At 38.2% G+C, this 17,193-nt stretch overlaps 1 protein-coding gene across 4 annotated transcripts; it reads left to right on the top strand.

Moving 5' to 3' along the window:
- The first annotated feature begins 7,156 nt into the window (after positions 1–7,156).
- LOC149213452 (uncharacterized) lies at positions 7,157–12,729 on the top strand. Of its 4 annotated transcripts, none has more exons than XM_089392006.1 (5): positions 7,157–8,059; positions 9,128–10,268; positions 10,556–10,832; positions 11,426–12,054; positions 12,383–12,729. In XM_089392006.1, the coding sequence occupies exons 4-5, from the start codon at positions 11,866–11,868 to the stop codon at positions 12,641–12,643; spliced, it is 450 nt and encodes a 149-aa protein (XP_089248132.1). In that variant the 5' UTR covers positions 7,157–8,059; positions 9,128–10,268; positions 10,556–10,832; positions 11,426–11,865; the 3' UTR covers positions 12,644–12,729. The 4 variants fall into 4 exon arrangements, with proteins under 4 accessions (XP_089248132.1, XP_089248133.1, XP_089248135.1 ...); XM_089392007.1 differs by having other exon boundaries at positions 10,556–10,729; XM_089392009.1 differs by lacking the exons at positions 9,128–10,268; positions 10,556–10,832.
- Positions 12,730–17,193: the final 4,464 nt, after the last annotated feature.

Consider the following 17,193-nt stretch of genomic DNA (forward strand, 5'->3'; position numbering starts at 1 on the left):
ATGAAGGCAGAAAAGGTCGGAAATCTTTACAGGTTAAAAGGAAGTACTCAGGTCAGTGAAGCAGCGGTTGCATCAGAAAAGGAAGAAGCAGGTACTCGTCTGTGGCATCAGCGTTTGGGTCATATGAGCAAGAAAGGTCTTCACATACTGATGAAACATAAATCTCTTCCCGGTCTGAAATCCTTGAATTTAGATTTCTGTAAACATTGTGTGTATGGAAAACAGTGTAAATAGAGATTTAAAGTTGGCAATCATAATAGTAAAGATGTTTTAGACTACATTCATTCTGATCTGTGGGGGCCTTCCCCTGTTATGTCATATGGAGGTGCATTGTATTTTTTAACGTTCATTGATGATTACTCTCGTAGAGTTTGGGTCTATATGCTAAAAAGGAAAGCTGATCTATTAAATGTCTTTAAACAATTTAAAGTAATGGTAGAGAAAAGAACAGGCAAATCTATTAAATGTCTAAGAACTGACAATGGTGGTGAGTTCACTTCTGTTGAGTTTGAACAATACTATAAGGATGAGGGCATTGTTAGACACAAAACTGCTGTTTATACTCCTCAGAAAAATGGTGTTGCTGAGCGTATGAATCAGACTCTTATGGAAAGAGCCAGAAGCATGATCAACAATGCTAACTTGCAAAAGGAGTTGTGGGCAGAAGCAGTATCTACTGCTTGTTATTTAGTTAACAAATCACCTTCAGTAGAAATTGATTGTAAAATTCCTGAAGAAGTTTGGATAGGTCAGTCTTGTGACTATTCTCATTTGAGGATATTTGGTTGTGATGCTTATTCTCTTATTCCGAAAAATCAGCGTTCAAAATTAGATCCAAAGTCGAAATGTTATGTCTTTGTTGGGTATGACTATGCAGTGAAAGGATATAGGTTGTGGGATCCTACATTGCGGAAGATAGTCATTAGTAGAGATGTAACATTTGATGAATCCTCTTTGTTAAAATCAAATGTTGAAAGAATTGAACAGGAACAGGTATCGCCGAGTCAACAAGTTCAGTTGGAGGCTAAATCTTTCGGTGACAGTCGAAAGGAAGGAGAGACTTCTGGAGACAAAGGTGTTGAAGACACAAAGGAAGCCGTTGAAGCTTCTGAACCAGTGCAAGTTTCTGAACCAGTTCAGCAACCAGTCGCTCTGAGAAGGTCTACAAGGGAAAGGAAAACTCCCAAAAGGTATGAAGATTCTGCTTCATCTGTTGCTTTGGTTACTGAAGATGGGGAACCTTCTTGTTATCAGGAAGCAGTAGATGATACAGACAGCGAGAAATGGAAAATGGCTATGGAAGAAGAAATGGACTCCTTAGCCAAAAACAATACCTGGGATCTTGTAGAGCTTCCTGAAGGGAGAAGTGTTGTTGGATGTAAATGGATCTTCAAGCTGAAACGGAAAGTTGATGGTAGTATTGAAAGGTATAAGGCGCGACTGGTAGCAAAAGGGTATTCTCAGGTTGAAGGTATAGACTTTCATGAGATTTTTTCTCTAGTTGTAAAACTCGTCTCTATACGTATTGTGTTAGCACTAATTGCATTGCTTAATCTTGAGTTAGAACAGTTAGATGTTAAAACAACTTTTCTACATGGTGATTTGAACGAAGAGATATATATGGAACAACCAGAAGGTTTTGTACGAGGTCGCAGCAGAAGATTAGTTTGCAAGCTCAGGAAGTCATTGTATGGTCTGAGGCAGTCTCCCAGACAATGGTACAAAAAGTTTGATTCCTTCATGGTGAGCCAAAACTTTATAAGAAGTGAGTATGATCATTGTGTGTACTTCAAAAGTTTCAATGACATGTTCATTATCTTAGCTTTGTATGTTGACGATATGCTTATTGCAAGCAAAAGCATGGAAGAGATCAACAGGTTAAAGGCTCAACTCTCTAGGACGTTTGATATGAAGGATCTTGGAGCAACAAAACATATCTTGGGCATGGAGATACACAGAGACAGGAAAAATGGTAAGCTTTGGTTGTCACAGTAGAAGTATGTGGAGAAGGTACTTGAAAAGTTCTCTATGAATAATGTGAAACCTGTTAATGTTCCTTTAGCTTCCCATTTTAAGCTTTCTTCAGTTTTGAGTCCTAGAGCTGATGAAGAAAAGCAGAATATGTCTCATGTACCATATGCAAACGCTGTAGGCAACTTAATGTATGCGATGGTATCTACAAGACCTGACATTTCACATGCAATTGGAGTTGTCAGCAGGTTCATGGCAAATCTAGGTAAAGAACATTGGCAAGCAGTGAAATGGGTGCTTCGATATCTAAGAGGCACAAGTGATCATTGCATCGTCTTTAATGGTAGTGAAGGATCAGTCTGCGGATATGTAGATGCTGACTATGCAGGTGATTTGGACAAAAGAAGATCTACTACAGGTTATGTCTTTACTCTTGCAGGTGGAACAATTAGTTGGATGTCAAAGCTTCAAGACATGGTTGCATTGTCCACTACCGAAGCTGAATATATAGCTGCTTCAGATGCCAGTAAAGAAGCAATCTGGTTAAAGGGTTTGCTTGATGAGATTGGAAGGACGCAAGAGAAAGTGAATGTACTTTGTGACAGTCAAAGTGCTATTCACTTGGCTACAAACCCTGTCTATCATAGCAGAACCAAGCACATTGATGTAAGGTATCATTTTCTGAGACATGTGATCGATGGCGGAAAAGTAGCTCTTAAAAAGGTCCATACACGAGAAAATTGTGCAGACATTTTCACAAAGCTAGTTACAGTAGAGAAGCTGCGGTGGTGTTTAGCTTCTCTTGGATTGCAGGAAAGATGATGAATGGGAAAATTGTTGTCAAGGTGGAGTTTGTTAGTTTTGACAACGAATTAGGTAAATTGTAAATAAACAGTTACATACCAAATGTTTAGTTATGTAACGGTAGTTAGTGACATGAATATATCGAATGCTCATGTAGAGGCAGAATCATTGTTGAATAAAGTAGATCAAAATTCAGTTTCGAATTTCTTGGTCATTCTATTGTGTTTTTCTTCTCCTATTCTTTCTACATAGGTCAATTGCACCATCCCAACGTTGTGTCTTTCTATGGCATAGTTGTAGATGCACTAGATGGGACTCTGGAAACTGTCACAGAGTATATGGTGAATGGGTCCCTTGAACAAGTTCTAAACAAGTAGGACAAATAAGAACACCTCTACTTTTGGAAAATACCTTTTAGTCTCTTCATTGTGAAAATAAACTAATATTCAAGCCTTTAGCATGTTGTGTGATAGTTCTCGTAAATTTTGTGTAATTGCATTCCTACTGCTAACAATCTGCTAAAAACCATTTGCAGAACAATTGATCAATGCAAAAGACTCTTTATAGCCCGTGATGCTGCATGTGGTATGCAATATTTGCATGAAAAGAACATTGTCCACTTTGATTTGAAGTGTGATAATCTTTTGGTTAATATGAGGGAACCTCGTAGACCCATCTGCAAGGTATGCTGCATTACTAGGAATTCAAAAATGTGTGTTACTTTTGCTTTCCCTGCCAAAAAAAATAAAAAAATAAAATTATGCATGTTTATCACCATTATTTGTGTCATTAAAAGGCTGAAAATTATTTGAATGCCAATGACGCTCCATATAGCATATCCACACCTCCTTTGTCAATATGTTAGCTGCCACATAAGTAAAATGTAACATTCTGTTTTCCCATAAGTTCTCCATGCTATTCACTGCTGTGGAAAGTTTCAAATGTGTTTATAGTATATGTCTTGAAGCTCCCAAGAAAATTTCAAACGTGTATATAGCATGTCTTGAACCTCCCACATTTCTATATGGCCGAAGGACTTATATGTTAAGTTGCTCTCAGATTGGTGATCTGGTCTTATCAAAGATAAAACAACGAACGAGGGTGCCTAGTGGTGTTCGGGGAACTTTGCCCCATGGATGACACTAGAGCTTCCAAGTTGAAAAAATGGCAAGGTGACTGATAAATTATTTTACCATTATTGTTCATGTTTATTACTGTTTGAAGTTTGTTGCTTGCAGTGACTTTTATCATTAGCATTGTTTCCTCCAGTCTTTATCGTCAAGCTGTTGTGTTACAGGTTGATGTATATTCATTTGGAATAGTCACGAGAACTCATGACAGGAGAAGAAGAGCCTTACGCAAAACTGCATTGTGGTGAAATAATAGGTAATACTTTGTCTTGTTATGTGGAGATGCTATGTTAATTGCCGAAGTAAACTGGCAAAAATGCATTGTGGTGAAATAATAGGTAATACTTTGTCTTGTTATGTGGAGATGCTATGTTAATTGCCGAATTAAACTCGCAAACTGCTGATAAATTTATACTCTATGAAAAAGGTTATCAGGTATGGTTAGCATAGGTACGTGGTGGAATTATATGGAACAGTATTTCTAGAATAGGTTGACTGATATTAGTTGTCACAATTCTTGTTCCTTTGTCGATGGCAACAAAACTTCAGATTGTAATGTTTTCTAAATATGCAAGATAAATGGGTGTTTTTTAAGCATCATTTGTTTGGCCTAATTTTGATGCCCGGGACCTTGCAAAAAGTTGTTGTCTTTGAAATTTTTTATTTCAAATTCTTTTGAAGGTCAGTCTTTTCAAGACATTTTCTGTCTGGCCTACCATTCTATGCCAAGGAGGGCGGCAATATTTATAATGCAATCCCATTATGTTCTTTCAGTGTGACCGTTCAAATAACAAAGTTTGTGATAATGGCTGACTTGGGGGCTTAACGACAAATACATACAAGTACCTAATGGAACCTGGAGGTATAGAAGAAGTGAAGAATATGATAGACTCAGAGTTTCCGGATCTCTCCTATAGTTTCCAGGATTTTTCACTAAACTTTGTTCTGGTTTTTTCTCTATTAGTTTTGTTTCCGAGTTATGGTTGTTGTATGGTTGTAGATTTCTCTTGTTTGACGTTAAGTTTTGTTTCTTTTTGGGTAAATTTTGGATCTCTGTTTTATTGAACTTTATGTTTTCTGAAACTTAGTTGGTTTCCTTGGTAGTAGGACTCTGTTTGAAGGTTTGTTTTGTACTTTAGCTGTCTGCGCCATTCTCAAACTTTGGATTTACTGAATAGTAACTGACTTTCCTGAAAATCTTGTTCGTGTTCACTGTTAACTGCTTTTTATATGGAAAGCACTCTCTCTCAGCTGGAACTCTATTGTTTATCATATTGATTTAATTGTGCTATGAATTGACAGAAACTATCAATTTTTTCTAAATACGTTTGAGCATTAGCATCTCATGCAAAGTGTGAGAGCTTCGGACACGAAAATTTTTAAGCTTGTTCAACGAAATCTTTATGCATTTTCTTTTATGCTTCATATTTTGTCAGTAGTAGTCAAGTTTCGAAGGAGTTAAAAAGTTGCTGCTTGAGTTTTTTTTTTTTCTATTTTATGCATTACTGTAATACCTTAATGATGAAGGAATTTTCGATGCAGTTCACAGATGATAGATGTCTGGCTACCTAGCACTGGTTGTTACAGCCCGTTTATCTTAAATATGAATTTCAAAATAACTGAATATTTACTTCAACAACATTTAATAATTAGTTTTATATGGTTGGAAGAATGTAACTAATGTAATATGTTCTAGAGTTCAAAGTGTATAAGCCAAAAATAATGGGCAAGGGCTTGAAACTTAAAAGTTCTGATATTCATCTATTCATGACAGATGCCTTTTTTGCAATGAAAGAGTAGAAAAATACATATGGACCACGGTCAAATAAGTGCACAAGAAGCTGCAAAGCACAATAACATCAGCTTTTTATTCTCTTTTTTAACTTACTATTACCGGTTTTACAATAGCTTCTTAGTTAGCAAATGTGTTTCTTATTTATTGAGATATTGTTTTGTGATGTTGACATAGTTTTCTGACTCCTCCAAAGACACCCCTCTTACTTCCATATCTAGAGTTCTATATTGTCTTTTGTAATGTGCAAAATAATTGTTTCATGGAATTTTATACTCTGATGAATTGTTGTCAGTTCCATCCACTACTTGATCATATCCATTTTGTCCAGATACAATTTATGTATGATGAGTAGTGTTGCGAAGATCTTGATAACATCCTGATTTTATCTCGAAACCATGATTTCTTGGCCTAACAGATGTTTGCTGATTTTTAAAAATATTTTTATGGTATCTTAATTTTGCCGATGTTTGCTGATTTTTTATCGATATTTTCCGGATTTTTATAATCTTTTGGTTTTCCAAATCCTTATTGATTTTATCCCAATGCTATGTTTACAACATTGAGGATGAAAGTCCCTTGGACTATTAAACTTTGATAAAAAACAATTTATGTTACATGCTTAAATGTGTTGATGACTCTATGCTCAATGGTTTCACAGTAATGAGGTCAAACATATTTGTGAGATTAAACCTTAGGATGCCCGTTAATGGGTTTTAGTGAAATGTGGAGACACTTTCAAATGAGAGGATAAGGTGAGTTGGATATGAGAGAGTAGAAAATGTGGAATCCTTTAATATGAACTTATAATGAAGTATTTCAACAACGGTTAGTTCAAAAGTTCTCGTGTTCAAAGTGTATAAGATAATAATAATGGGCAGGGGCTTGAAACTGAAAAGGCCTGATATTCATCTATTGAGGAAAGATGCATTTTTGCAATGAAAAAGTAGAAAAATACATAAAGACCAAGGTCAAACAGGTGCACAAAAAACTGCAAAGCACAGTAATGCTTTGCATCAGTTTTTATTTTTATTTTTTTACTTATCATTCCAAATGTGAAGCATCAGCTTTTAACTTTTTTTTTAACTTATTATTCCAAATGTGATTCTTATTTATTATTTATTGAGATATTGTTGTGATGTTAATACAGGCTTCTAACTCCTCCACATACACCCCTCTTTCCTTCTCTGGTTGATGAAAGGCCAACTGTTAATCTTTCATAGAGAGGCAGACCTCGAAGTCAACCTACAACATCAAGGGTGAGTGATTTAAGCAAACTTTTTGTTCTAGAGAAGGAAATGAATTGTCGGAAGCTACGTTTCTATGCTTTTGTTTATTTAGCTTTGGTGTAGGCATGATTAGGGCATTTGGGCATCCAACAGGTATGATGCCCTTTATACGGGTATTTTGGCTTCCAAGAGGATGTGGTACCCTTTATATGCCGATTTCATTGCATTATTATGATTCCTTTGCATATAGGAGGATGTTTTCTGATTGTTACATACAACGTGATTTGTACTTTAGTGCTTATTGCATTTGTTATGATCACTATTTCAGACGGAGATTACCTCCAGGGCTTCTCGAAGCAGTGCTAGTCCACGTCGATCAAGTCCATCGTCTTGTTCAAGCTGTGTAAACACCTTTCTCAGGACAAGGGCATTCTCAGGTCCAAGTGCTAGTGCGAGTCGGACTTTGCCATTTCTAACACCTTCAGTCAGGCCATCTACACCAACATCCAAGCCTTCCACACTGTCCATAAGGTTCCCAACTCCAACACTTAGAAGATCTAGCCCTGGATCTGGTGGTTCAGTGACAAGGGGTGCATCTTCATCTGGTAAAGCAAACCGTGCTACGCCCTCCTCCCCAAAGCTACAGTCTTGGCATTAAAACATTCCTAGATTCACAGCAGAGCCCCCTCCAAAGCTTCTTACATCAATAAGTGATCGCCCCATATCTAGTAAAAGAGGTTCAGTTCCCGCATCAAGGCGTGGGTTGTCTCCTGCATTACGGCCTGGAAGTGAGGCTGGAAATAGATCGAGGCGACAATCTGTTTCACCAACAGTTTCTAGAAGTGTGAGATCTTCGAACAACTGTGATCATGATCAATTCAGCTCCCAAAGTGAGGGATCTGCAGTTTCATCTTGTGAGGATGAGATGGATTCCACACAATCTGCATTTTCAAGCAAAAAAAAGAACAAGTATTGTAAGCATGGTAAATCGGCAAAGAACAAGGAAACAGGATACATATCCAAATAGCAGAATTCAGTAATTCTCCTAAAAAAGCCCTCAAGATCAGTATCAACAATTAATATTTCACCCAGCTCTGTGCCAAAGAGATCCTTTGACTGTTTTGCGCTAAATGGTATGCCTCCTATCTTGGAGTGATAGTCTTTTAAACTTGCAGTGATGTTAGCTGTACTTGAATGGGTTTCCATATTCACTGTTTGACACAACAATATTTTGTGATCTTTTAACTGTGGTCCTTTCTTGTTTTTGCATTCTATTTGATTCCTGTAAAGTGAAAGCTTGAGTACGTTATTTACAACTGATAAGATTGGGATATCATTGCCTCATTTTGGGTTTGTTTCGTTTTGCTTTCAAACGTGTTGATCAAGATTTTGGGTGGTTTCGATTTGCTTTTCCACATGTGTTGAGGCTTCAGGTTCAAAAATATGCACTAAAATGCTGTTGACATCAAATCTGTGAGCCTGGCTTAACCAGTTTCTATTAGTCAATAGCCATCCTCAGTGCAATTGGCGAGTCCTTTTACATATCCTTCTGCCTTTATTTCAAATGTTATTGTATATATATTCGAAGGGTCTCAAGATCCCGAAACACTATTGACGCGTCCCTGCACCTTTTGGTGCGAATGCTAGTAGTAGATTTTGCTGAGCAAGGAATTGATTGTGTTGAGTGAGATCCTTTTTTGGGTTTTTGGGTTCTTTGGTGATGCCATCAATTCAATTTGATACTCCGTGTGAGAAGATGAAAAGGCTATCAATTCAATTTGATACTCCGTGTGAGAAGATGAAAAGGCTATATGAAAGAACTCTGGACACCACATATCTCCACAATGGTATGATATTGTCCACTTTGGGCCTAAGCCCTCATGGATTTGCTTTTGGACTTACCCCAAAAGGCCTCATACCAATGGAGATATTTGTCCATCCTTATATACCCATGATCCTCCCCACTTCTAGTCAATGTGGGACTATTTGGTCGTATACCCAACACTATAAAATTTTCAATAGGTTTACGCTTGATGCACTCTCTGTTTCTGTTTCTAATCATGAGTGTAGTTCAGCATTTCTTTTTCATGAGAGGTGATAGACTGAATTTCTAGAAGAATTTTGATGTAAACAGAAATTAGCTGCTTGTTGGATGTATGTCTTCGAGCTTGAATGTGTGATTTCACTCTATGTATTTTCAGGTGTGATAGAGGACGAAAAGACCTTCAACATGGAGAAGAGTTGTGCAAAGATGACTGCAGTTTCACTTCTCAATATTCTCATCGAACTTTTTGTTTTTTTGAAGAATATGGCAGGTTATTTGTTCATTTTGCTATTGATGTTGTGGAACATTGTATAAAAGCTTACTGCAAAGAGGTATGGGGAATCATAGAGCTTGTTGAAAATTCGGATTCAGAATTCGCCCTGCTGAACAAACATGCAAACGAATTATTCCAGAGTCTGAAAAAATGACACAAATTATTGGGCGTGATCTTCCCATTAATAAATTTGAAGTCAGAATTCTCCAAAATGCTAAAGAAGCTCTCCAGCTACTTAGGTATGGAGAAGCAAAAGGCAAATGGCGAATGAATCAATAGTTCAGGATATGACTCCACTAATTGGAAGACAGTAATTGCAGGGAAATAGTTCAGGATATGACTCCAAGCTGTGTGAATGCATTAAAAATCATTCAGAAAACATAGGACACATGTTAGATGTAATAGAGAGTTTATTCTTTGTTGTCCAAACGATTTTAATGCTTTTACATAGCTTGGACAAGCTTTTCCCTGCAATTACTGCCTTTCAATCCTTGGAGTCATATCTAGAACCAAGAACTACTGATGCATTCGCCTTTTGCTTCCCCATACCTATGAATTACTGGAGAGTTTCTTTGGCATTTTGGACAGTTCTGTCTTCAAACTTGTTAATGGGAAGATGCACGTCTTGTACCTTTTTTCAGACTCTGGAATAATTAGTCTGCTTAATAATTGGAATAATTAGTCTGTTTGTTTGTTCACCCAGTCAGATTCCAGATCTGAAGTTTCAACAAAGCTCCATGATTCCCTATGTCTCGCAGAAGGCCTCTATACAATGTGCCATGGTATCGGTAGTAGAACGACCAGGGAACTCACCATATTCTTGACAGAATGCAGAGAGTTCGATGATAATACTGAGAAGTGAAACTACAATCATTTTTGCAAAGCTATTCTCCATGCCGGCAACAATATTGCACGCACGAGGGAAAAAACAATGAGCACGGGTGCATCAGCCGCCATTGAAGCCACAGTTTTCAAAGAACTGGATAGTTGATTTCCTACGGCCATTGCAAAATATGCTCGTCGGGTAAGTGGGTATCAAAATCCCTTTCATAAGGAGGATTATTAGGTTATAATTATAAATTCCAGGAACTAGATAGTCGATTTCTAACGGCCATTGCAAAATATGCTTGGCGTTAAGTGAGGTATCAAAATTCTTTAATCCTTCTTCTAAAGAGACTTTCATAAGCACTTACGAACAGGCAGACTTTGCAATAGTCTGTTGGCAATCGATGACCTATTTCATTCAAGAAAATGCCTTCCAAATCTTTAATTTCTTGGTCGAATATTGAAAATTTATTGTTCTTGGGGCAGGTTTGGGATGGAGGATTAATTTGTTTCGAGTGCAACAGCCCTTATCATCTTGTTTCAACTTTCCACCAAGTGATTGGTTGGCTCCCCGGCCGATATGTGGCTAAGGCTATGATGGACGTCGTGCTGCAGCAGGCTGACGACCCACAACAGAATGTGAATCGAATCAAAATCAAAGCATGCACTTGCAACTTTTCACAGAAGTGTAGTTTTGCAAAAAAAAATTTCATTTGATTCTAGACGAATTTTGATGTAATCAGAAAATACCGGCTTGCTGGTGGTATGTCTTCGAGCTCGAATATGCATTTCATTCTATGGGTGCATTCAGATTTTTCGTGTGGCTTACAACGTTCTGTTTTTGGTGATTTTGATGAGTGGTAGGTTTTCGGTGGAAATTGGACTTCTGCAATGTTTCAGTTAGGAAGATATCACTGTCTTTTGGGTATTTTTTTGTTTCTATTTTTGGTTGCATTTCAAGCCGTGTAATCATAAAGATATCTTTTAACCCTTTTGAACTTATGGCTGATGGTGGCAATAATGCGTCATCCCGGAAGTGTTTGAAATGGATGTGAATTAGCCATGTCAACGTCATTGAGAATTAGCCATGAAACAGATGCTTGCTCATGGGTTCTGTTAATCTATCAATGTTTGACTGGTGGAGAATTTTCTAATCGGTGGATCATAAAAGTTTAGCTATTCAATTTTCTCCTTCTTGGATCCGTTCTAACACGAGCATCTTAATTTTTAATTTCCTAGAAACATTTGATTTCTGTAGATATCCAGTTATAAGATTCTGTTTTATTTCTTCGTTTGTAACTTCTGAATTTTCTTGTAACTAATTGGCGGCTGTTTACATGGTTTCTTGTCTTTCAGGAATGTCTTCGTTGTAGGTTCTTCAAGTTAGAGAGTGAAGAGTATGCAGTCCCTGCTGAATTGCCTAAAGTTGCTGACAGATTTCAGTCCAACAATAGTTTCAATCTATTTTACTCCACAAGATGGGGCAAGTATTTTGGCCAGCATTCTTGAGAGGTTATGATAAGTGTTGCATGCAAACATCTGCATCTCAATCTGTTAATCTGCTGTTTATGCTCTTTCATGAAGTAAGGAAAAGGGCTCAACTTCCTTCAAAGCTGAAAGTTACAGATCATGAGACTGACAAAATTGATGAGCACTTCAGTGAAAATGACATCTACGTATTTTTGTGGTTCTGTTGGCTTATGGAACATCATGCATGGTTTCCAGATCTACATTGAGGGAAAGAAGATGCAAGTAGTATACAGCTCCCAGAAATAAATCACCTTGTAAGATCAGCAATGGTGATTTGTTCTGGATCTGACAGAGAAGAATTGCACCGAGAGAATTCAAGTAAAACATCATATGCAAATGTTGAAATAACAGCTGCAAGTTTTTATTCTTGGATTTTTGCAAAAATTCCAGGCCTTTCTCATTGCTTTCCACAACATGTTCAGGGTGTCATTCAAAGGGCCAGTATAAGTCTCGATGTAAAAATATGTAAAACCTTACTTGTTAATCATTATTGTTACTCTGTCCGACTTTAGGCATAAGAAGTCCACAGGCTCTATACTAAACAACTATTTTGTTATTGCTCTATGAATGTCTGTTACCCATTTATCTCATGAATTTCTATTGTATTTCATCAATACTGGTTATTCTATATACTTATTATTTGCCAAAGTTTCTACTTTCAAGTTTCATAGATTGTGAAAGACATCAACTTTGAGCCTCTATATAATTTCCCATTGGTTAGTAACAGGCATTATCATTCCAGTGTGCTTTCTAATCTGAGTTTTATCCTCGCTTGACAAACAGGTTGCAGTCCAAACTCCACCACAAAAAGAAGTGCATTCTTCAGATGCAGCAGGGTTATTGAATTCTGGAACAGCATGGGCTATTGTTCTCTCTATTAGAGCTCCATTAGGAGGAGAATGCCTGATGGAAACTTTTATGTCTGTGAGCCATTCTAGCATCCTTCCAGATCTCATATACCGTTTTGTATTATTCTTGTATCATTTTGGCTTATTGAACTTCTGTTTATGTCTAATTGTAGGCATCTTTATTCTACAAGTCTAGTTTGGGATTTGTCACAGAAGGGATTGCTTGTATTTATTATGCTAATTTGTTTCATGCCCTGTGGATTTGCTAAAAAAAATTACTTTTACTTAAAACTGTTTTATTGTGACTGATTTACCCTCTTTGAGGATGCGAATTAAAAAAATGAATAAACCCTCAAACCAGGAAATTGTTGTTTTTCTCATGTTTATGTAGATCACTTCAAAGTAGCAAAGATATGTGTTACTGGGATCCATTATCATGTACAATTTGGCGATTTGTTTAAAAAGACACAAAAATGGTTTTATATGGTAGCAACTCTGATATTAAAGGTGGGCTTGAACAACTAAAGCACAGTGCTGAAATATTGTTCTTGACATCGTATTTTTGTCAGAGACCAGGAAAGATTGGTCGATTGAAGAGTAAATAAAATGACCATAGAGTGACAATTAGTTACTATGTAACCAGTAATCACCATGTTAGGAAATCCATCGAAGGACCTTCTAAAAGGGGATTTAAGTTACATTTGTCATGTCAGGTTATGATGGTAGACAAGCAAAGTTATTTTGGTAACCTGATGGGAAAGATCACCTCACCTGAATATAGGCATTCAAGCTTTTCAAGGAAAACTTGCTTTATTTGAACACATCAGTCTTTTGAATTATTTTCCAATCGGCTAAAGGGTAGAAATTAAGATTTTGAAACAGAAGTTGTTAAAGGGCAGAATTTTGAAGCTTGGACTCATTAACAAGTTGTACAAACCTGTTTTTTCTTTGATGTCTTATATTTTTTATTGGCATTGGTTAACGATGTTTTGTCCTTATTAGCAGTTAATCATTGATTTCTGAATGTGCATTAGATATACAATCTGCTACAAATTAGCTGTGTTGGCTTCCAGCTGGGGGAGTTAACGGTGTTGGCTTCCAGCTGGGGGAGATCACCTCACCTGAATATAGGCATTCGAGCTTTTCAAGGAAAACTTGCTTTATTTGATCACATTAGTCTCTAGAATTCTTTTCCAATCGGCTAAGGGTAGAAATTAAGATTTTGCAACAGAAGTTGTTAAAGGGTAGAATTTGGAAGCTTGAACTTATTAATAAGTTGTACAGACCTGTTTTTTCTTTGATGTTTTATGTTTTTTTACTGGTATTGGTTAATGATGTTTGGTCCCTATTAGCAGTTAATCATTGATTTCTGAATGTGCATTAGATATACAATCTGCTACAAATTATATGAGCATGATATGAAGGGTTGTGAAAGCTTTAAGTCTGAAGCAAATATAGGTTGTAGCATATGAATGTTTCCCAAGTCTGAAGCGAATCTAGGTTGTTTCATGTGAATGTTTGCTGATGTTAGATGCCTACATATATATTGGACACATAGCTATTACACAAATTGAATGGAATAAGAGAGAAACCTGCATGAAGGTTGTTTGAAAGGGAACGATTCCTTTTCTTTATTGAATGAAACAGGTATACGTGTAGTTTTTAAAGTTGAAAACATGACGCTTTCACTCCAAACATGGTCTGACTTCTTTTTAATGCATCTCCTTTTTGGTTATGATACCAGTTAGAATTCGTTTCAATTGCAACAGCGTAGCAGAGCTCAGGGTGCGTATCCACAACTCTTAAAGTTTGTACTCGGAAGTAGCCATTCATTCATGGGAATGGAAATGCATTCACTTACCGGATTTCCTTAGGGCACCCTCATTCATGGAAATGGAAATATATCACTTACCCGATTTGCCTTAGGGCACCCCAAACCTGCATCTGATTCTGCTCAGAATCTCAGATCTCCATCGGATTCTTGTTTTTTTGTATTTTGGATCGGATCTCTTTCCTAAAATAGGATTCCCTTCTGGTATAAGTGGATCCATCCTGGGCAGATTTAAAACTGTTGACTTTTGTAGCTTGGGACTTACTCCAAGCCATAGGGTTTGGGGATTGGAGGGCAAAGCTCCACAAGAGTCGCTTGTGGGCTTGGAACCCAAGTTTGGGGTTTTGCACCCATTGTGATTTGGGCCATGAGCACATTTCGACATTTGATGGATAAGGATGATAGCTCTCATCAAGATGAAGCTGACGCAACAAGAATCATCCGATTTCGAGTTGTAGAAATGGAGATATGAATTTTTGAGTTATTTAATGGTTTGCACATGAAGTGTCAGCGTCTGCTTGGTGTAAAAATTACTTGTGACAACTGTTCAAGCCCTAGAATGACTTGAAGAAACCTTTTTCTTGGTGTATAAATAAGAGTTGTTGTGAAGGCATATGGACATTCATGTTGGTGCAACGCATGACTTGAAGAGCAGAAAGGGAGCTCAGTTGAGGAGAAGGAGTCTCTGTTCTAGGCCGCAACCCTAGATGATCAAGTGAAGGAGATAGTAGGGCACTCTCATGACTGTCTTGATCAAGGATTGGGCAGGTTCAGCCAGCGTAGCAAGGAGGAGTAAGGCCGAGGTCTGTAAGGGTAATTCTAGGCATCAAATATGAAGGTTACCTCTGCGTATAGACCAAGAACCCTTGTGTTGATTGCAAGTGGAAGATAGGGCTGTTTGGGGTAGTCGAGAAGTCTAGAAGGTAGCCTAGAGGAGGCCGCATATTTCTGTGTCAAGGACGCAAGCATATAGGGTCTATGGAGGTGCTTTGATGCAGAAATAGAAAGGCCTAGACAGGGTCGCATATCTCACTGATTGCAGGTCCAAGACAGTGGTGTTTTGGAGATCTGGACAGCGTGGAGAAGGAGGCAAACTAAAGGACTGTTCTGGGCAAGATAACGTAGCAAATCCTCCTGAAACAAGCTGAGAAAGGGACCTTCCTGTGATGACTAGGCTGCAGGCCTGTAGGTGAGGTTTTGAGGGTCAAAACAGCCCTAACGTGGAGCTGTAGGTGCCTCCTCACACAACAAGGTCACCTAGCTTGTAAAGGAGAGGAGGCTGCATCATTTGAGGTGTGTTTTGGGCAAGGAGGTTGGGCTGCTATAGGTTACAGTGGGAGCCCTAACTAGTGACCAAAACTCTGCCCACGAACAACAGTGCAGAAGTTTGTATCTCCTCCATCGGTGACTTGTGTTGGGTCAAGTATTGACCAGTTTGGATGATGAATGTTGGAGGATTGTAGCAGCCAAGTGATTGGGGTGACATGGATTGTCAGATGTCCTAATCAGTGGGCAGATGTTGAAGCAGTACATTGGAGCCTAGATTTGTGCAATAGCTCCTCTATTGCAGAGCAAAGGGCAAATGTGGAAAACTCTATTGGCAACCATTAGAAGGGTCTCCTAGGTGTGAGGATGCCCTAAGTAGGAGCAGACGCTACAACAACATTAGTCACTCGTGGTTTGTTGGAGGGCAGCGTGAGAGTAGACCAAGTGTGGACGTGATTGGGCACTTATGGTCTGCTGGAGGACATCGTGATAGTTTCCAAGTTGGAGCCTGGTGAGCAACACCTTGATGGACCAAGGTAGTTGCGAGAGAAGCAGTTGTTGATCAACTAGGAGCAGTTTGTGGAGCCTGAGACTTGTGTGTGGAGAAGGACTTCTACAGCAAATGATGGGTAGTCCTAGCGTGTGTTCATTGTGGGAGATGGACATCTTGCAGTTATAGGTGGCAGTGCTCCGTGCCATATGTTGGTCTTCATGGGTGCAACACAAGAAGACCATAGTGGGTTGAAGTCCCTAAGTAGTTGAGGAGCAGCAATGGACAGTTAAGAGTTGTTCACAAGTGGAGCTATGAACAACTCAATCTGAGTCTCAATGTTTTGTGCCCTTGATGGACTAAGGCACAACTAGTGAGCAGATTGGATAGTCGAGGTTCAGTGGTCAGATGGACTTGGATTGTTGATAGAGGCAGGAGTTGCAGATCGGGAGCCAAAAGACCGGGCAGGTACAAGGTATGACCAAGGCAGCTGTGAGGAGCTCTACATTAGCGAGATGGTCAAAGTATCTTGTTGAAGGTAGATTGGTTGTCGATGTACTGACACCAAGCCCCAGTTTGTATTCTTGTACTAGTGGATGTATGAGGGCCATTGTCCCTAGTACAGGAGCCCTAGACTATTGTATTATATGTTGATTAATATAATGAAGTTGGTTTGAAAAATGTAAAAAGTTGTCTATATCTTGTGCATGTGTGATTTACTGTTTGTTTATATTCTGCTGTGCAAAGTAGTATCATTGATATTCTTGGTTTGGTAGTGTCAAAGATTTTAAGATTCTAACCTAGACCCAAGATCGTGAAAAATCAACAACAATCAGCTGTGTATTTTACCATGCTCATCCCTCATAACATTGAGCACACAATTTACATAATAATTATTTGTTAACTTGGTCAAAATTTGAATGATTTGCTTTTGTTAACCCCTAGTATCACTTCTTGCTATTGAAGGGTTCAGATCCAACGAGATTCCATCGCACTAGTTTCATTTCAGATACATCCAGGGATCACCTCGATGAGAGTTCTTCTTAGATTATGTTTGATTATAATCCGGGGAACTGCTATGTTTGGCAACTGTATTTCAAGTTTTAACTCTTTTCCGATTTTCAGAGATCGTAGGCTTGCATGATAGAGATGGCCACAT

This window comes from Pinus tabuliformis, chromosome 1_1 (genome assembly GCF_031772625.1).
Source record: "Pinus tabuliformis cultivar Carrire ecotype Pingquan chromosome 1_1, CPIR1, whole genome shotgun sequence".
NCBI classification, from domain to species: domain Eukaryota; kingdom Viridiplantae; phylum Streptophyta; class Pinopsida; order Pinales; family Pinaceae; genus Pinus; species Pinus tabuliformis.